This window comes from Eptatretus burgeri, chromosome 18 (assembly GCF_056783735.1).
Source record: "Eptatretus burgeri isolate ZD-2024b chromosome 18, Ebu_testis_v1, whole genome shotgun sequence".
In the NCBI taxonomy this organism is placed as follows: Eukaryota; Metazoa; Chordata; class Myxini; order Myxiniformes; family Myxinidae; genus Eptatretus; species Eptatretus burgeri.
In genome coordinates, this window is record NC_140978.1 from 7102892 (window position 1) to 7124494 (window position 21603).

The 21603-nt window shown below is 42.2% G+C and overlaps 1 protein-coding gene across 2 annotated transcripts in view; it reads left to right on the forward strand.

Annotated features, from left to right (window-relative positions):
- DNAJB12 (DnaJ heat shock protein family (Hsp40) member B12) overlaps window positions 1-21603 on the forward strand; it is a 67825-nt gene that overhangs the window by 7191 nt on the left and 39031 nt on the right. For both annotated transcript variants that reach the window (XM_085864163.1, XM_085864162.1), the window contains exons 2-4: window positions 15382-15574; window positions 17164-17309; window positions 18809-18997. In XM_085864163.1, coding sequence (XP_085720289.1) covers window positions 15382-15574; window positions 17164-17309; window positions 18809-18997 — 528 coding nt within the window. The remainder of the gene's footprint in view (window positions 1-15381; window positions 15575-17163; window positions 17310-18808; window positions 18998-21603) is intronic.

Genomic DNA, 21603 nt, shown 5'->3' on the forward strand with positions numbered 1-21603 from the left:
CACGTTACTGTGAAGCTCAGTGTTGGATTATTTAGTTTCAACCTCTGCTTAAAATATGTTGAATTTAATATCTGTTTAAAATGAAACTGAAAATTACGAATTATTCTCACTCAGATTTCAACATCACCTTCATGCATATTATCAAGTTGTTTAAACTTTTCTTTACTGGAAACACACGCTCTTGATGGGAGCAGCGGGTGGGGGGGGGATGGGGGGGGGAGAGCGGGGTTGGTGGTGGTGGTTGATTATGTGGATGACGGTGGGTTAATGTTCTTTAACGGTCATAATTATTCCCATGCTCTTGTCAGGTTGGCCATTGGAAGCTTGGCCCCAGCCTTTCAAGAACCAGCTGCCCAGGCCTCACTTTGGACTCAGGTTAGAGCAGGAATTTGGAATTCGTTCATCGCATGGCTACTCTTCGCGAAGGACACTGTGGGATCTTTAATGTTCACCAATTTATTCCGGCAGATGGGACGACACACATTGATGAATCTCCCTGCCTGTGAAACTCCAGTGTAGCAGTTTATATCTGGGTCAGATTCAAACCCAGGCTGGTAAGAGGCGAGTAAGAGCTTGGAGACGAGAGTGCATTAAGAAGGGGGTTATGTGTCGGATAAGGTCACAATTCGGCCGTAAGGATGTCAAGGACAATATTGCACATCACACTTGAAGCCATTGCTTGGAGAAATGACATGAGGTCCCAAGATGTTATAAACATTTCATTTGCAGGATAGAAAAATTGGACAGGCAATGGAATATATATATATATATATATATATATATATATATATATATATATATATATATATATATATAATTCATGCGTAAACACTTATTTGAGCACCTTACCTCGAGACCGGGCAAGGTTGATGGGTTGGATTCGTTGGTCTGTGGCAACCACGACAAGCATAAAATGTCTCAAAGATGTCTTTGTTGTGTTCCATCCCGATCAGCTTTTAGAGCGCTCACTAAGTAGCTTAAGCACTTCATCAAAATAGTTGACAAGGAACAGCTAGCTTGGCAAGCGATAGCAAGCTTCTTGGTAATGGAACACGTGTCTGGTTTGCTCAATTTACTTCAGTAACGATTGTTTTAAAAAAAAATTAACAGTAAGTGACTTAAAAAAGATAATCGTATGTTCGAAAGAATTGACAGAATAGTTTGTGATGGTAATAATTTTTATTTCCAGTTGGTACTGTACTCAATGAAATTCCACACTCAGCTATTTATACACCTTAACACTGAGTTTGTCCAATGCAGAACTCCGCCTTGGGGAGGGAGGCAAGTTAAGTCACTACAACCTCAATCGTGTGACCTTCAGTTTTTTTCTGGCAAGTTTGGTTGGGATTGAATAAGTAACGACCGAATGTATGACAGACAGACAGACACCAAATTGTGTATTTTCATATATGAGATGACTTGTAATACCGACTACCACCAGGTGATGTGATGTGATGTGGTGTGAATGGAACATATTTGCATGGAGAGAATTGGAGTCATCCTACCGTCCTGAACCCCCTCCCCCAGATATGCTACCTCAAGAAAACCGTACTCTTCGGCAACATGCAAAATTTAGTTTATTATTATTATTAACCTCCGCCATCGAAGATGGACGGAGATTAATGTTTTCACCCCTGTCTGTTTGTTTGTTTGTTTGTTTGTTTGTTTGTGAACAGTATTACGGAAAAACTCCTGGATGGATTTTGACGAAACTTGGTGGGGGGATTAGGTATGGTCCAAGGATCATGCCATTAGATTTTGGACTTGGTCCAAAGTCCAATATGGCCGCTATGGCGGGCATTTTGAAAAAATATTTGAATTTTTGTTTTTGCATTTCTACATGTTTTAAGTGATTTCCAACGAAAAAAAAAATTTGTTAGAGAAAAAAATTTTTTTGCAACTTTTCAAAAATATTTTGATTTTATTAAAATATTTGAATTATATTTTTTTGCATTTCTACATGTTTTAAGTGATTTCCAACCCCAAAAAATTTGTTAGAGAAAAAAAAAAAAATTTGCAACTTTTTTTTTCAAAAAAATTTCGATTTTATTTTTTTGGCATTTCAACATGCGCATCGATCTAGTTTAGTTTATTCAATCGTGGTTCAGTAGAGTCTGATCCGTTTTGACCTACAATCAATAGGACATCAGGTTCACTTTAAGTGACCCAGCAGTATTGGCGGTGGAGGTTTTGCACTCTACCGAGTGCTCTGCATCTAGTTATTTAAGTTTTTGAAGTACCTTTTTATACACTGTGTGTATATGTATATGTATATATGTATGTATATATGTATATATATATATATATATATATATATATATATATATGTATGTATATATGTATATATATATATATATATATATATATATATATGTACACCCCCTCTCCTCCCCAGACACCTACTGCAGATCAAAGCTTCTATTTTCTTTTTTCTCCATTAGTGAAATTGGAATAAGATTGTCTAATTTAAGCATAAAAAGTGAAGAATCCACATATTCTGTGTAGCATCTACATGTCCACAGTAAATTGTGTTTCAAAATGAGTTTGTGGTATGAAGTGCGCCACAAGGCCTTTGGGCTTGATCAGTGCAACTGGGCACCCTTCGGCACAGTTCGACCTCGTGGTTTAATCAAACCTGCACATTTTAACGCTTAATTGAGCCATTAGTTGATTTTATAATTTGTGTGTTGTCAAAGTTGCCGTGTGCATTCCTGAGGGTGTTTGTGCATTTCTGCACCTACAGTAACCTATATTGTTCATGGTTCATGCTTAGGCAGGCACACACACACACACACACACACACACACACACACACACACACACACACACACACACACACACACACACACACACACACACACACACACACACACACACACACACACACACACACACACACACACACACACACACACACACACACACACACACACACACCTTTGTGCACCATTGAAATGGGATTATAAATAATAATGTTTTGAATTGATTGGAAGACTTGTTCACCTCACATGTTCCTGAAGAAGCGGGAGGTGCTGTGCTGTCATTCATTCAGTGTGTCCACCCTGGTTCTCAGAGTTGCTATAATCGACATACCTTGGCAATGCCCAGCATTGTTAAATGCACCTTTTCTCGTGCTTGTAAATTTTAAAGCTGACATGTCATCTACCTTTTTTTGTATTCTTGTCGTTGCTCGCTGACTCGGAATAGGTACTGTCTTTGCTCAGCTCAGGAATACCATGCAAAACCTCACCTAACCCAGCGGGAGTGTGTCTCTTACACCCGCAACGAATCCTGGCCTTCTTTCCCTGGAGGTTATTCTCACTGCCTTGCCCCCTGGGTAGCAGTGCCATGATTTGGCACTGAATCCTTGGAATAATTATAGCTCTTAGTATCACTTTCCCACATTGCAAGGAGCCATGGGTAGCCCAATGTTTTAAACCTTGCTATCACGCGCTGAAATTAACACTGATTACTGTTGCAACGAATGACCTCCAATTGTTGAAGGGACCTTTTTTTTCAATTTATTATTATTATAATTATTTATTTATTTCTTATTTTTTAAAGCATCAATTATTTATTAGCATTGTTTAATTCATTAACATGTGAAAGGAAGGTGTCTTTTATTTTTTTTTATTTTTTAAATTATTATTATTATTATTATTATTATTTTGATTTCTCAATCTACATTCATTGTTTATCATTCGCAGAGTACCTCTTCCAAGCATGCAACGCGTTCTGACGCATACCTTTATTTCGGCAGTGTATAGGCAACTTACGACTATCTTGGCAATTTTTTTTTTTTAACTCGGGTTATGTGCATGAAGCAACAACATACCTACTGCTTATAATTCAAAACACCTCACTACACTGGAAAAAGTGGGGACAGAAATACTGTACTGTAAATGGTGGAGACTTGTAATACCCTCCCACACCTGGAGGCGGCACTACACGATACACATTTACAGAGAGAATTTGCATCCTCCCTCAACTCCGAAGAACACTGGCAATGATCAAAACACCCCAATACATTAATTGGGCCATGCTAATCCTCTGTAGGAAGTCTGGATGTAATTGGCCCAGAACTGTATGAGGAGTAGCATGACAAAGAAACAAACACAAACACTGGTCCGTGAATTTGAGTAAGGATACCTGGTCATATATCTGTCTCTGTCTCTCAAAATGAAAGAACATTGGATGGTGCTTATAGGTGAGGTTATGAGAGAACGCCATGAACTTTGAGTTTTTCTGTGCATGAATAGGCAGGCACAATTGGAATTGGTTCACATTTATGGGATGTGCTATGTTGTGAACATGTTTGATGTCACTTCAACTTTTTGAGAAGCCATGTTCCAACATATGAGACATTGAATAATATTATCGATATACTACAGTACATCTTTTTGCCTGGTTGATGTCACCAATCTGATGAAAGTCCCTTGTAAAATGCAAATGCTCCTATTGTCTTTCTTGCAGTAATACGTTTTACCAACCTTAGCCTAAGGTTATACAATTGTGGCAGTTTGTTTATCATTTAGTTTATTCTCAGGTGACAAAGCGAGTACACCGAAGCAGAGGTTGAGGCATTTTTTTTAATACTGGTCAAGTAATTTGAAATTGTGCCGAGGACAAAAGGCACTGCATGTATTAACAGGAAAATGTGTCCCTGTCTTTCTTCATGCCTCCTGTTCTTTTTCTCAAAAACAGGTAAAGATGCTCCAATGTATCTGCTCACCTCAATATTTGTTCACCTGTGAGAAATATCTGCACAGACAGATGCTCACCTCAATATTTATTTCTAAACATAATCACCCCTGTGGTCCATGCATTTCTACCAACGTCCAAGTAGTTTTGTGATGGCGTCACTATAGAACTGTGTGTCCTACTGACTTCATCAGCGCTTCATAGTGGTCTTCACATCATCTTTGGAAGAAATATGTTCTCCACGAAGGTTTTCCTTATGTTTGGGGAAGAGATTAAAATATGACGCAGCAAAGTCAGGGCTGGCGATCCTTTGTGGCGGTACTGCGTTGACCGTCTCTTACTCTCAGGATCGTTTCCTGTTACTCTTGGAACTCCCCTTGGCATCAGCGAATGTCTCATGTCCCTCTGCTTGAAGCTCGCTAATAACCAAAAGGCCATCATTGTGAGTGCTTATGCTCCAACAATGGACGCTGATTATGTGAAAGAAGAATGCTATGCTAATCTTGATGCCATCTTATCTTGTCTCTGAAAGGAAGACAAGACCATTCTCCTTGGGGACTTTAATGCAAGGGTTGGAAGAGCATGATGGAAAGAAGGGCATGGGGAACACCAATTCCAATGGAGTCCTCCTTTCCAAGTGTGCAGTGCATGGACTTGCTATCACTAACACTTTAACATCAGGAGAACAAATACAAAACGTACTGGAAGCATCCCTGGTATAAGTGTTGGCATCTTATTGATTACGTAGTTGAGATTGTAAGGACATTCTCCTTCCAAGAGCCATGACAAGTGCTGATTCCTGGACTGACCATTGCCATATCCGTCCATAAAGATCCTGCCAAAACAAAGGTTACAAAAGAAGCAAATCCAATGTAAATTTAACGTCTAGGGCCTAAAGGACAGCAACAAACGAAACTCTTTTTGGGCCTTGCTCCATAAAAGACTGCCTGAAGAGCATCCAGAAGGTGCTGAAATACATTGGAGTGAATTTAAGGCTGCCATTCTCACTACATGTTGGGAAACGATTGGCTACAAAATCAGGAAGCATCAGACTGGTTCAATGAAAATGATGCCGAAATCGGACGCCTTATCAACTTGAAAAGGAAAACTTGTGCTTGTCAGAATGACGTCAACCGTAATGCTAAGAAGGAAGCTCATGCAAAAGCATAAGTCCAATGCAAGATTAGGGAACTGAAAAATAAAGGTGGACTGAGAAAGCCCCAGAGATCCAGCACCTAACAGACGTCCATGACATATGAGGCTTTTTCAGTGCCATCAAAGTGGTCTATGGACCAAGCTTTCATGGTGAAAAACCCCCTTTGATCAAAAAATGGAATATGAAAGCTGAAGGATAATGAAGCCATCAACTCTCCATGGAAAGAGCATTTCCATTTCCATGAGCTGTTAAATTGTAACTCCATCGTGAATGATCAGGTCATTGTATGGACACCTCAATAACCAATAAGAGAGGAACTTTGGGAACCCCTACCATGAGTGAGGTGCAGATGGCCAAAAGGAAGATTAATTACAATGAGATCACAGGTCCTGATGGCATTCCTGCAGAAATCTTCAAGCAAGACTGGAGCTCATATGCCCGAGCCACATTTTTGTTTTAAAAGTCTGGAACAAGGAGCAGGCTCCTGCGGAGCTGAGATACCCTGATTGTTGACATTTTAAAGAATGGTTATAAGGCCAACTGGAAATTATCAAGATATCCCTATTGTCGTCTGTTGGAAAGGGTCTCACCTGCATTATTGTTGATCGCAGTTTGCCCTTCTCTGAGGAGATTTTCCTGGAATCACAATGTGGATTTAGATTTAGATCTAGTTATAGAGGAACCTTTGGATATGATATTCACTACTCGCTAACTTTAGGAGAAGTGTTGAGAACAGAAACGACCTCTCTGTGATGTTTATCGATCTGATAAAAGCGTTTGACTGAATCGTCATTCATCGTGGATCATCTTGTCAAATTCTGAAAACTTATCAAGCTGTCCTGAAAAAAAACTTATCAAGGTTCTGAGGCTGTTACGTGATAACATGTTGGGAGCTGTTCTGAGTAGCAGTGGCTCTTAAGATGAACCATTTGTAGTGACAACTGGAGTGAAGCAGGGTTGTATCATCATTCTGACCCTATTTGTCTTTTTCATCTCATTAATGCGAATCTCCCAAGTGGAGTCCAGATTATTAGCCCCCATTGGACTTGGTCCGAAATGAGAACTTATGGATTTGATTTTGATAAGGTACCGCAAACTCCTTCCATCCAAATCAACGAAGAGGTTTGGAGAATGTGGATCACTTCCCCTACCTGGGGAGCCATCGCTTTTCAAAGGCAGACATAGATGCAGAGATCCAGCACTGAAATGCACCAGCACTGCCTTCACACGTATCAGGAATCATCTTTAATGATCATGATATTTATCCTGGAACCAAGCTCCTTATTTATCAGGCAGTTGTCTTTCCAACTCTGCTGTACGGCTCAAACCTGGAGGAGCCATAGAAGGAATTTGAAGATCCTGGAGGGCTATCCTCAATTCTACCTTCGCCAAATCTTGAGGATTAGATGGCACCACAGGCATGCAAACATCAGCATATTGACGAAGCACGTGCTACCAGAATTGGGTAGAGTGGCCATTTGTCCGGTTTTCTGATACTCTGTCCTCTGCCCTCTATTGATACGAAACCAGACTCCTTTATGTCCTTTGTTTCCCTCTAAGCCCCCCACCTTTCAACCTACAATTTAACTTTTGATTGTTGATCTTTAACAGTTAGGATATTTGTCATTTAATTCATCCTGCGTTTGTATTGGTCCTGCGAATGCCAACAAAGATCCTATTTGTCACTTTCCTTCATGACATCTTTACATTACAGGTATTGCTTAATGCTGTTAAACGTTTGTCTTCAAAATCTGTTTGACATCTTCCTTGATTCAAAATGCCGTTTGAAGCAAAAGACATCTTTCAACTCAGAATGGTCGAAATGATGCCAGACAAGTGAGGAGGGGTATCTAAAACTTTTTCAGCAAAGCCCAGATGCACTTCAGGACTATGACGATAATCAGTTTATCCATCTCACTGCTATACAGCAAATGCTCACACACAACAGGATTTTTCAATGATGACTACCGCTTGGAGAAGCGAGAGGAACAGACCGGAAGTTGAAAGTGTGAAAGCAGAGCCTCAGATTTGCATTAATTTTTCAGAAGAATGCAAAGACATGCACATTAACTTCTGAATGATGCCAGGAAAAGACAGAAATATAAACACTTGCCAATCCTAGAAATGAGTAGACATTTAACTTTTTGGAAGTCTTTATGACTGCAGTTATTATGAGTGAGCACTAAAGTTGGTTTAAACAAAAAATGCATTAAATGCAACTGGATTCTTTTCTTGAGGTACCTCATGATCACCCTCGTGTTGAGGAAATGAGTATCCATTAACAGCTTAAAATCTTAAAGTAACAGACCACGTCTTTTGAATGGCACACTATTGCATTCCTAAATGAGTCATTCGCAGCTGAGAGAAGGGCAGCGACCTCAAGGAGGACAAAGGAAGCATTACAAAGAAATTCTGAAGGCAAATTGGTGCTCAAAATACGTGGTGGCCCGGGTGCCAAATACCACCAAAGACTCCGTTGGGCCACCATAACCTTTGTCCTAGGTGGCCCATGTGGCCACTTGTATAAAAATCTTCGATATATCCTTTGTCGATGTAGTCGATCTTTACTTATTATGCAATCCCAACCAATTAAACTTGCCAAGGGGATTATGGGTCATACGGCAAGGGTTGTAGCGACTGCACTTGCCCCTTCACGTAGAGTTCCAAAGGTGTGATGATTCAAGTTATAATTATCTTTGTGAATGTGTGGCACTGCTTCCGGTGGTGGTGGTGGGAGAGGGAAGATTGAGTGCTGCTTCAGAACCCTCAATTGTATCACGAGTAAGAGGACTTTTTATTTTCACACTCGCTTAGCCTATGTTGCTTTCGACTTCACTTTCCTGCAAAAAAATCAGGCGGAATTCCCATGCTTTATTGCGTTTTTCCACCTTGGGAAGGTGTGTAGTATTTAGTGGCTTGAGCGTCGTTCCACCTTGTCATGTTATTTTTCTCAGGCCACTTCAAATGGCAAAAGTAAAAAAAAAAAAAAATGATAATGGGTGCATAGCTGTGGCGTAATTGCTTATTGCATAGCTGTGGAGTTCCTGGGAGGAGTTTGAAACTGGCAAAGGCCTAACCTTGGTAGCCTTTCTTGGTCGCTTTATGCAGCTTCTTCAGCTGGAGGAGTGTAGGAGTGGTCAATCGTTTATATAATCCTAGCCACCTGGGTTTAGTAGATTACGTGAGAGCTGATTGGCTATTCCCTCCATTCACAGGTGAGAGATGTGGGTGGGTCTTTATGTACATATGTATATACACACAAGGAAACGTGGAATGTGACGAGCACTCCGCCAATCCCCATTGGACACAATAATGGTTTATATTAGCAGGAACAACCGTCTGGTGGTAGACGGATGGTTGTTCTGTGTAGTTTTACCATGAGACATAATCCACAGCGATGATCACCATAACAGTCAGGAAGTGTATGTGCGCGCACACACACCACACACACCACACACACCACACACACCACACACACCACACACACTGTTACGGTTCTGCAAAACCGCATCCCTCGAAGGCAAAGGCACCCAACATACAGTGATCCCAAGGCAGTTATTTCGTTCGTCTTCATGCAGTCAGACCTCCCCCTCATGTTTAATGGGTTAACGGGACGAAGTGCTTTGCGTGGGTCTTAAAGCAAGGTCTATTAATTATAGCTCTATCTTCTATTCTGATTTCTATTCCAACCCTTTCCTTTTAACCATAATACAAATCGAGCAAGCACACACGCCATGCAAAATGCGATTGAATGTTTGCAATACAATGCTTCCTGTGGCTTGGAACCAAGAGAATCACAACAAACACAACACGCAGCCTCTCGTGAGAGAATCACCGTAAGAACGAAAACGCTACACGGCATGCGCATGGTGTGCCCTTTCATTCAAATCTGCCTGCCAATTTCCAACGGCATCTCACCTTGCTCACTCCTTGCTCACCAAAAACTCACCACCTCGACCACCAACACCCTCCCGTACACGGGAAAAATATCCCCTCACCTCCTCGTACCTCTATCGATACAATTCGCCACAAAACAAAGGCATGCTGCACGGCTCAGAGTACTCGGATTGCGTGATGCGGGCACAAGTAACGGACTTTAGTAGCACCAACTGCATCCCTCCAGGGGTGTCTCGGGTGGGCACACTGGATTGATACAACCCTCGTCCAGTCGCCAGAACACGGCAAGACGGGTAGCAAAGGGGGGAGGTCGTGAGAAGAGCAATCTGGGAGTTTGGTACAGGAGCTAGCTAGGTACAGGGGCTGTGTCATGCCGGATGTGCGAATGAGACCACTTCCGGCCCAGGAGCCTAGTAGGGCGTGGCTAGGACCGCTGTGGCCCAAAAGAGAAGCGGGATTCGGGTCACATAACATCGCTTCGGGTCATCACCCCACCTTTCACCCGGGGCTTATAAAAGGCGGATCACGGAGCCATCCACCCTCTTTTTCGCCTCTGCCTCGCCCTCTCCTCCGCCTCTCTGCTTCACCCTCTTCACTGCTCCTCGTTGTCTGCTCGTCGCTGGATCTTCACTCGTGGTTGGTGTGTGTGACGGACGTTCTTCTTCCGGAGGACCAGTGCGGAGCGCACGTTGCCACGAACCCTGGAAAAGTGACTAAGCAGGAGATAACATGCCGACTCTTGAGGTGGGAATGCTCAAGCAGAGCATCCACGGAGGTACATGCTACACTCAGACCTATGCACAACGAGGCTAGGGATATTTTGCCTCACGCATCTTCTCTCATCTCTCTCTTTTCACCCCTCTATCTCGTCCCCTTTGGACGTACAAAAGAGCATCCTACTGATTCGCGATCAGTTTCCTCTGGCACGACACCGCAACCCCCATATTGTACAACACCACACCTCCCACTCCAACATCCGAGACACCAGTATTTCTTCCCCCGAAGCGTACTGGGTTGCGTTGGTCAGCCGACTGCGCCAGGTATTTTGAGGCCGTTTATCCTCATCTGCTTGCTTTCTTTGTGGCTATCTAATCGTGTGTGCGTGCGTGCGTTCGCCTGTCGTAGCATAAGTTAAGGTTGTAGAAGTGATAATGGGATAAGTCTGCTCTGTGTCTGCTTTTGTAAATTGCTTGCCTTTTGTTACAACCCACAAATTCCTTGCTATCCCTGCTGTACATACGATTAAACACAATTGACTGTGCCACATACCTTTCCTCGCTTGAGTGTAAATAAATGCTTTGTATAGAAATGTTCCGAGCTCATTTTCATCTTTTCCTTCATTGGTCCAGCATGGTTCATATCCTAGCCTAGCTGGGACGTTATCCCACAACAATCTGTTTTTCTAGTGGGTACGTCCGTGGGCAGTTGCGCTTGGCTGCATCTGATCCGGTAAGGTGATCCGGTTTGAACAAGGCGTACCGAGGGCGTGTCCCCCGGTAATTCGATGACGTGACCATTATGTAAACGGTAATTATTAGACGGACGACTCGAAGTCACGTGGTCGAGTTACTGGTGTTCCTGGTTGATTTGCGACCCACTGCGTCACAGTTATTCGTGTGCGACGGCCTGTGTCTGGTGTCTGGTGGGGACCTGAGGTAGCTCCCTCCCCCACCCCCCATGGTCTTCTCACCCCCGAGCCCCGGGTCTGCAACTATATATACACATACATACGTTTTGCAGCATATTTGGAAAGAAACGTGTGAGTCAATGGATAATTGCATGCTGGGAAAGCACTAAGTGGGGAAACTGGGTGAGGTACTCTGAAAATTCTGATTTGTGGACCTTACATGCAGTTAATGGAAAAGAGCATTTAATTTGTACTCTACTTTCACATTCCATTTTAATCATTGTTTCCTGGCCTTCTGTGGTGGAATTGTCAATTACATGGTGGTAAGTTTCCAGCCTGATGAAATTGCTGTAAATGATTATGAAGGTGATTTTTAAAATTTTATTTGTGAAACAAATGAAAAATGGATCAAGTTGGAATATTGAATATTGAATATGGAACAAAAAAGGAATATTGCACAACCGGCTTTGGTGATGGAATGATGAGGCATCAAGGGCTGAAAACTAGTGCACTTCCCATCCATCCATCCATCGGGACCATACTCTGTACAGAGCGTTGGTGCTGCTGAAGCGGTCTCCTGGGCTATTGGGCACACTCCTGGACAGGTCACCACTCCGACACAGGATACTTGAACGGCTCAATCATCCCAACAAGCTGGTGCTTATTTTTCCGACCTCGGAAGGATGACAGGCTGAGTTGACCCCACCTGGTATTCAACGGCTAAGCAGGATTTCAACTCGGACCCGAGGATCCCAAGCCCACCACCCGAACCATTAAGGCAACACCAGGCATGCACTCCCCTTGCTGAGTTTAATCGGTCATGAAAGTGCAAGTGTAAGCACAATGTTCTCGTTCGCTCTTCCTCCCTAATCAGCGCTTTCGTTAAAATCTGTTGTGCTGCCCTGCCAGCGTTTTACTGCTTGGTATGTTGGTCTACTACCAAAATATTCCAAAAAAGCTGGAAAAACAAGGCATGTTTGTGGGTTTGAGATCGTTTTTACCAGGAGTAATATTATACCACTACATTGTCGTTGCCCCATGGTGCTTTTCATTATTCGGGTCTATTAACATATTATGGACACAAGTGGATAAGGAGTTGAAAAAGAGTGAAGATGGATTCACAAAAGGGAGATGTTTGGGGGAGTTGTGGTGGGGGGTGGGGTGGCGAGTAATATAAGCTATTTTGGCTTGATATGCATTGACTACAGCATTATTAGTTTATTGCCGTGTGTGAGTGTGTGTGTGTGTGTGTGTGTGTGTGTGTGTGTGTGTGTGTGTGTGTGTGTGTATATATATATATGTATATGTGTATATATATATATATATATATATATATATATATATATATATATATGTACAGGGTGTTTCAAAAAAAAAAGTGGACTATTTGAACGTTTTTTTTTGCAGAAAAATTACAAAAGGTAGCAAGTTCAGTGATGCATTGATGAAAAGCACACACCGTGCCATTTTCAAATCACTCATTATACTGCTTGAAATTGACATTTTCAATGTGTGCGACACCTCTGTTCAAGCAGGCTTTCATCCTGACTCCGAAATTCTCCACATCTCGTCTGAAAGTGGCCCGGAGTGATAGCCTGATGTTAGTCCTCCTGCTTCAGGCGAGCCAGGATTCGAGGTTTGTTGGGATAAACTTGACTTGTGGCAGCACCACAAAAGAAAACAAGGACAAATGTGTCCAAGAGCTGCGTCATAAAGGTTTTGTCTTCACAGAAGAAGAACAAGAAGAACAACGCAGAGCTCTCTTTGAGCCAGCATTCGCAACGGACGCGGCTAAAAAAAAGAAGAAAAAAAAGGAGAAATATATAAATAAAGGTTTTGACTTCACCAGAAGAAGAAGAAGAAGAACAACAACAACAACACCGCGGAGCTCTCTTGGAGCCAGCGTTCGTAACGCGACGCAGCTAAAAATCCAATGGATTCAAATCTGGGCTGTGGGCGCCCACTCCTGTGCTGTCCCCAGGGTGATGACACGATTTCCAAACAACTGGTGGAGCAAGTTGATGGTTTCACCTGTAATGTACGGTGGGGCACCGTCCTGTATGAACCATGCATGTTTGAGTTGATTTGAAGATACTAGTTTAGCGAGATCAGCGTAGAATCGGCATAAGACCTCGCGGTATCGCTTGCCGTTGATTGTCACCGTCTTCCCATTGGAGTCCTTGAACCAATACGGTCCCAGCATACCCCATCTGGCGTTCAATGCACAGAAGCAAGTGGACTTGGGGCTTTTGAGAGACATCTCAGCCACTTCTTCAGGAGGCTCAGCACCCCAGAAGATGTTGTGATTGTTGATAGCTCCATTCAAATGGAGGTGTGCTTCTTCACAGAACCACAACTTGTTGATCCAATTTGGGTGCTTTTGCATTCGGTCACTGAACGAATTACACATTGTTACTCGGCTTGTCATGTCATTCAGAATTGGTTTATGCTTTACAGATATGATGTAGGGGTAGAGCTTGAGTTTAGAAGTGAGAATGTACCACACAGATGAGGCTGAGATCGCCAGTTATTGGGAACGCCGACGGGATTTCTTAGGACTCTGCGAGCAGAACCTATCACAAGATCAATGTTCCCTTGGTCCTTAGTAACACTTGGTGGGTAGCCACTGTTGTCTTTTGATTTTTTACACTTCCATGTGCTTGGAAGTGCTCCACAAACTGTTGAATGCTCCCATTGGAAAGTCCATTCATTATCGGTGTGAACATTGTAATCCTAACAGTAACCGGCGCACCTGCACGTAGAATTTTGTCACAAACCACAAAGTCACAATTTTCACTTTTTGTTCCACTGTGAACACCATAGTTGACATAGGGTCCTACTGACCACTTGTTAGAAATGGCATAACGCCACCAATGTAACCTGCAAGAGAAGGGTATAGCATTAGAAAAGACAGAATATCAGGCTGCTCAAATAGTCCACTTTTTTGAAACGCCCTGTATATACTAGCAAATACCACCCGTCGCTAGAGAGAGATTGAGAGCGATACAGAGACGGAGAGTGAGGAGGATTTGGAGGAGGTTGGAGAGTGATGCCTCAAAAATTGAGTGAATTTTTTTTTATCAAAGAGTAAATGAATTAAAATATAATTACAATATTTTTCCAATTTTCTCTTGAACTTGTAGTTCACTTGTCCTGTTGCTTTACTCGTTCTCATTCTTCCATTATGTTGTTCGTCCTTTTAATTCAATCTTTAATCTAATTTAATTTATTTGCCTTCCTAATTCTGGAGATTTCCCCATGGAGAACACTGCCGCAGCAGTCTTCGGGGCGATCCCACTGGTTAATTATTTTCGTTGCACTCTGAAGTTACACTTTTGGACCATTCCTTAATCTTTTCTTCACTCATAATTGTTCGAACAGTCGAAAAAGTTAAGTTTAATGCTTTGGCAGTTTCACATTTTCTTTTGTAATTATGGAGGAGGAGGGATCACAGCCTTGCTTGCTTAAATAATTAAATATGCCAAGCTATAAAGTTATAAGAATTGTTAATTTCTTTAAATTTTCAGATTTCACTCCAGATGTCGAACACATGATTAGTCCACATTCTCCATTCCTCCAATCCAAAGACAGATTTTGATTATATACTCGTACTTCAATTAGTCCGTGAAAGTACATCGTGGTACGAAGGCAAGGCATTTTTTGAACAGGCCGAAACAAAATGATGGCTTAATACCCCTGCGAGAGGAAAATATGTTGACGTGGGTAAAGCCATTTTTGTTTTTTTTCATGATGAGCACCCCGTTAATTATCTTCAAAAGGGGTGTTTAAATGTATCCAAATACCCAGTTTTCATTCATGCACTTCCTTGCAGTTCCCTTAGTTTGCATGCAAAGTTTCTGCCACTAAGTTTCATTGTTTTGCGATTATGGAGGATGGACACACACACACACACATTTTCTTTTTGTTCTTTTATATTGTTGGGTGATGGCAATGTAATGTTACTTCTCAAATCACTTTTTTTTTTTCCTTTGAATCGCAGCTCTCATTGAGGCAATTACAAAGAATGGCAGTTCTGCGGGACAGGGTGGAGCTGCTGAGCCAGGGTCACCCAAGATGAGAAGAAGGGGAAAAGAAGGGACACAAGCAGATGAGAAAACTCAGGAAAAGAGAAAGGAGTCGGGGAGTGAATCGGCAAAGAGTTACACACACGAACAGTTGGAAAGTGTCCGGAGGTGAGTGGGTACATATTGGTTGTTTGTGTTTGATTGCGGCGCTATAGTAAACATTTACCCCAAGTCCTGCTTCCTCTTCCTCCCATCCCTAAAGGAGGTCTGTTTGCTTGTGTGCTTAAAACGAGCAAACTTAATGTCGACATCGTGGAAATTGCAGTTGTGCTAAATTAAATTGCTGAACAAAGAAGGAACATTATTTTAAATATGTACATATTGTTGCGAATTCGCGCCCGCCGGCGTGCGATCGGCCGCTCGACTCGAATGATGGCCGCCTCGCCCACTGGACGGACAATTCAGTCGTGACCCTCTCGGAACAACGCCGGGAGCTAGTCACGGGTGGGGGTTTAACCTCACCACGATCGTGCCAATTTCCCACCCGCGCAGGATAGGGTTGCTCGCCAAATTCGATCTACCTAAGTACCTGCGCGAATGGTCGACCGGGCGATCGTACCACGCCACAGGCCCACTCCGGACACGAACCGCTTAAGCGGTCCGTTCCGTGTTACAGTGATAACTGAGCGGTGTTATCGTCGGCCTTGACGGTTCCGATTAATTACCGGGATGTTGAACCCACTACGAACCCCTTACGTGAAGCAGGATGGAGAGTCAAACAAAGGAAAGGACGCAGCGAAACGGGGAACAAGTTCACACAAGCACGTTTAATTCACACAGACCAGCACGGAAGGCACGTATTTACAGTCACAATAATCAAAATGCACATATGAAGCAAAGGAAGAGTTAAAACTGAATACGCGTACACACAGCAACACTTAAACAGTTCTACTTGTCGGACAGGCGCCACCCACAGTCATTTACACAAACCCAAAGAAAAGAAAGGACTTCCCTTGGTGCGGCCGTTGAGTCCTCCTCCCATGACCTCCACTCCGAGCTCCGTCTCCTTCGCCGTCCTCCACTGCCGACTCGACCAGACTCGACGACGACACAGCTCGACTTCAACGAGCTCCTCGGGCTCCACGAGCTCCACACCGACGCAGAGATACTCGACCACGACGACACAGCTCGGCAATCGCCAACAACGACTTCAGACGGAGGCGAGTTTAACGAGTCAGAGAGAGCGAGAGGAAGAGGGAGAGAGCACAGGAAGAGGGAGAGAACGTGCCCCGCCCGTGTCCGACTTTTATAGCGCGGGGCTCCGCCCTTCACTCCGCCCCGTTTTCGGCTCCACCCTCCTTCGAGAGGGTTCTCAAAAAGGGGCGTTCCCTCACCCCGACCGCCTCACGCTGTCCATCCACCAATCGGCGGCGAGCCACCCTTCCGCCCTTCCCTCACACCAAGCGCGGGAAAGAATGGCGGGAAAAGCCCACCAGCATCCTTGGCAGTTTTTGTTCATTTGAAATCAAAGATAAGGAAAGAAAAACGACTAACTGGAGGATCGCAGCCCCAATGGATCACATAAATTCCCTCTATACAACGGGTTTGGGCTAACTACACATGTACCTATGGAGATATCTCACCTGAGGGCCCTTTATGATGTAATGCGAATTTCCACATCCGTAACAATATCTTCTACAATAATAATATTCACGAAGGCAAACTGTATGTATCAGGCAAGTGTGTATTCTTTGCAGGGTAAAACAGTGCAAGGATTATTATGAGATTCTGGGTGTGGTAAAGGACACCAATGAGGAGGATCTCAAGAAAGCTTATCGTAAGCTGGCATTAAAGTTTCACCCAGACAAAAACCACGCACCTGGTGCCACAGAGGCTTTTAAAGGTAAGATTATGTGCACTGGCATTTTTCATTCCATTTATTTTTCATGATCCTTTGCATTTTAATTAAAATAATTATTTTTTTTTTGATTGTGCATGTCAAATTACCTCCAACACCAAAGGTGGATGCACGTTATGTTTTCACCCGTCTGTCTGTGTCTTGTCTGTCTTTTTCTGTTTGTCTTTGTTTGCGAACAGGATATCTCAAAAAGTTGTGGAGTGATTTGGATGAAATTTGGTGTATAGGTTGGGTGTGTGACAAGGACAAAATGGTTAGATTCTGGTAACGATCCAGATGCTATAATTTTTAAAGTGATTCTTCACCATTGAGAAATGGGGCCAAAAACGATATGGAGCACGATATCTCAAAATGTTGTGGACTGATTTGGACAAAACTTGGTGGACAGGTTAAGTGTATGGCGATGAAGAATTTGTTTGATTTTGGTGAAGATCTGAATCTGGATACGAGAGTTAAAAAAATATTTGTAAGTGATTTTTCACCATTGAGAAATAGGACCAAAAATGATATATAGCATGATAGCTCAAAAAGTTGTGGATGGGTTATGACAAAACTTGGTGGATGAGTTGGTTAGGTGGCAAGAACAAGTCAATTAGATTTTGGTTCAGGTCAGCAGATGTGGCCAATCGGTGTGATCCAAAATGTAAACTGTTCAACCTGGTGGAAGTATGCACTCTACCGAGTACCGTTGAAGTTTTAAAATGAATTTATACTCATCGTTGTATTTCCAATCTTGGATTATTTTAAGTATCTCATCTGTATAACTTTTTGACCACCATATGCTCTTGGATTTTGTGGTGTACTGCAGGCATGTCACTTCCTCCCCCCCCTTTCTTGAGGACATTTATGGCCTGTGCTCGTCCATGAATATTATGGCCACCTCTATGGCTGGAATGTCAGATGTTCTGATTCTTTGCCATTTTGACAAAACCTCGACTTTGTTGTGCTTTAGCATTCTTACCCTCTGTGGTTCGTGCAGTTTTGATGATAACAGATTCTTCCAACTATTTGTACAAACTGCTCTTTGATGGCTTTAAATATGTTTCTGACATTTAATGTTCCAGATTATTTGAAAGAGATTATTTTAAAACTCTCTTATTTATGCAAACTTTATTTTTTATCAGAAGTCCTGAAAATGTAATAATTCTTCACCATCGAGAGATTGAGCCAAAAAATATACATAGCATGAAATTTCAAAAGATTGTGGATGAGTTATGACAAAATTAGGTGGATGAGTTGGTTAGATGACAAGAACAAGCAGATGGTTGTTCGATTTTGGTTGAGGTCTGGATTCAGACCCGGCTCATCAGTGGGATACAAAACGTAAACTGTTCAGCTACCGAGTGCTGTTCTCATTGAATATTGCTATCACGAGCAGACATCAAATGCAGAGTTAAAAATTGTGTTCCACACAATTAGGTGCTTTATTATGCTAACTGATTATTATCCAAGGAAATGGTTTAATTGATACTGTGCTTTCCCAGCCATTGGCAACGCTTATGCCATCCTGAGCAACCCTGAAAAGCGTCGGCGCTATGATCAGTTTGGAGATGAGCAACCATCTTGTGGGCGTGGCCGAGGACGGGACAGACATGACCACAACCGCGAGTTTGAAGCAGACATCTCTCCTGAGGACCTCTTCAACATGTTCTTCGGAGGCGGTTTTCCAAGCAGTGAGCATATGTTCTGAAGCAATTGATTGTGCTGACAGTGCAGCCAGGTGGCTTTGCATTCTCAGTGTCTGAAAGCCCAAAGGTTCTTTAATTGATCTCTAACTGGCATGTGGGTTTAGTCCAAACGTCTTTACCTAAAATATTGTACAGGAAGCACTCCGGCACTGCATTGTGCATAGCAAAACAATTGATCACTGGCTTTCCCCTTTTTGCTTCCACTGCTTTCCTATATATACACACAGACACACAGACACACAGACACACAGACACACAGACACACAGACACACAGACACACACAGACACACACAGACACACACAGACACACACAGACACACACAGACACACACAGACACACACAGACACACACAGACACACACAGACACACACAGACACACACAGACACACACAGACACACACAGACACACACAGACACACACAGACACACACAGACACACACAGACACACACAGACACACACAGACACACACAGACACACACAGACACACAGACACACAGACACACACACACGTAAAGGTGCCCGTCTTGGACGGGCGTCACTGGCAACATATGGTAAAAGACAGATAGCATGAATGTATTTTAAACAATATATTATATCATTTTTATCCATTGATTATCATTCAAGTTTTCCCCTTCGACTGTCCCGCAGTAGCTCCACTTCGATGACATTACCACGTCGTTTAGTGACTACACAACGTGTACCATTCGTGAGTTCCGGAGGATCCATAGAGCGCATTAAAATTACAGGGCACCCTACTTTAAAATGATCCAAAAGGCCGGATCAGTTTCGTCTCCATATTCATATGTTGTAGAATTTAGCTGATTCTGAAACTGTTAACAGCATGTCGATCGGATGGTTCTGTGATTTTCTACGGTAGTAAACAGAAGTACGACTTAAGCCTGTATGCCACTATGCGGAGACCCGAGGACCTAATATTTCACAACAAACGAAAAACTCACAAAATTTGAAGGTATTTTAAATAAACAATTTATTATAATATCAATTAAATATCATTTTTATCCATCGATAATATGAATTGTTCTGTACAGCTATAGTTGTTCTCCTGGGATCTGCGCATCCATCCACAATCTATGTTCTAATGAAGTGCAGTAGGAATAATAAAAAGTCAGATGAGCAAGAACTGTTTAACTACCATAATAATCATCAAAACGAATTTTGAAGGGCCTCTTCAGGAAGACAATAATATCATTACTATACATGTCAAAGCTTGTTTCATTTCATGCAGTAACAAAAATCTGATGGTGGAACAAAAAAAGGGGTGTGCCGAAATATATATATACAGTATGTATGTATATATATATATATATATATATATATATATATATATATATATATATATATATATATATATATATATATATATATATATATATTTATATATATATATATATATATATATATATATATATATATATATATATATATATATTTATATATATATTTATATATATATATATATATATATATATATATTTATATATATATTTATATATTTATATATTTATATATTTATATTTATATATATTTATATATATATATTTATATATTTATATATATATATATTTATATATATATATTTATATATATATATTTATATATATATTTATATATATATATATATATATATATATATATATATCCTGGTGTTGGCGCAGTGGTTCGGGCAGCGGCTTGGGATCCAAAACGTCCCGAGTTCAAGCCCCGTTGGGCCACTGAATTAATACACCAGCGGGTTGACCCAGCCTGTCATCCTTCCGAGGTCGGCGAAATGAGTACCAGTATACTGGGCCGGTATATACCCCGGTTAAAATAGGTGTACCATATCCCTGTGTCGTAAGAGGCGACCAGGGTTGCGTCAGGAAGGGCATCCGGCGTAAAACATGTGCCAAATCGCTATGCGGATCATACGGATGATCTGCTGTGGTGACCCCCTAACGGGAGCAGCCGAAAGAAGAAGAAGAAGAAGAAGAAGATATATATATATATATATATATATATATATATATATATATACAGTCAAAGCTCGTTACTATGCCACCCGTCGGGACCGAACAAAAGTGGCATAGTAGCGAGAGTGGCATAGTAACGAGATTTTGTAAAAACGGCCTTATTTTCTCAAGTTACCCATCTGTAGTTAATCTTTAGACAAAATTTATTCCAGCAAGTAAAAGGCACGACTGTTGTATAAGCAAAGCGAACGGAGAACATACACAGACTAACAGAGTTCACACACTAACATATGGCATGGCGAGAAATTCACGACACACAAAGCTTTCAAGAATCGTCGGCTGGCGCATCTTCTTTCGGCGGATCTCGTGCATCTCGTTGTCTAGCCGATCGCACGCTTGCATCACACCGGGCTTCCCGCTTCTCTGCTGCATGAACTTCCGGACGGTGCTACAAGAGCGCTGGGCTTCCTCGAACGGAACGATTTCCTCCTCGACAGTTACCTCATCATCTTCGCTTTCCACCGGCTCCTCACTGCACAGAATCTCCTCCGCAATCTCCTCCAGCGTGAAATACCCGCCAGTCGCGAGGCGCTCGTCGGCTTCGAGAAAGTCAGACA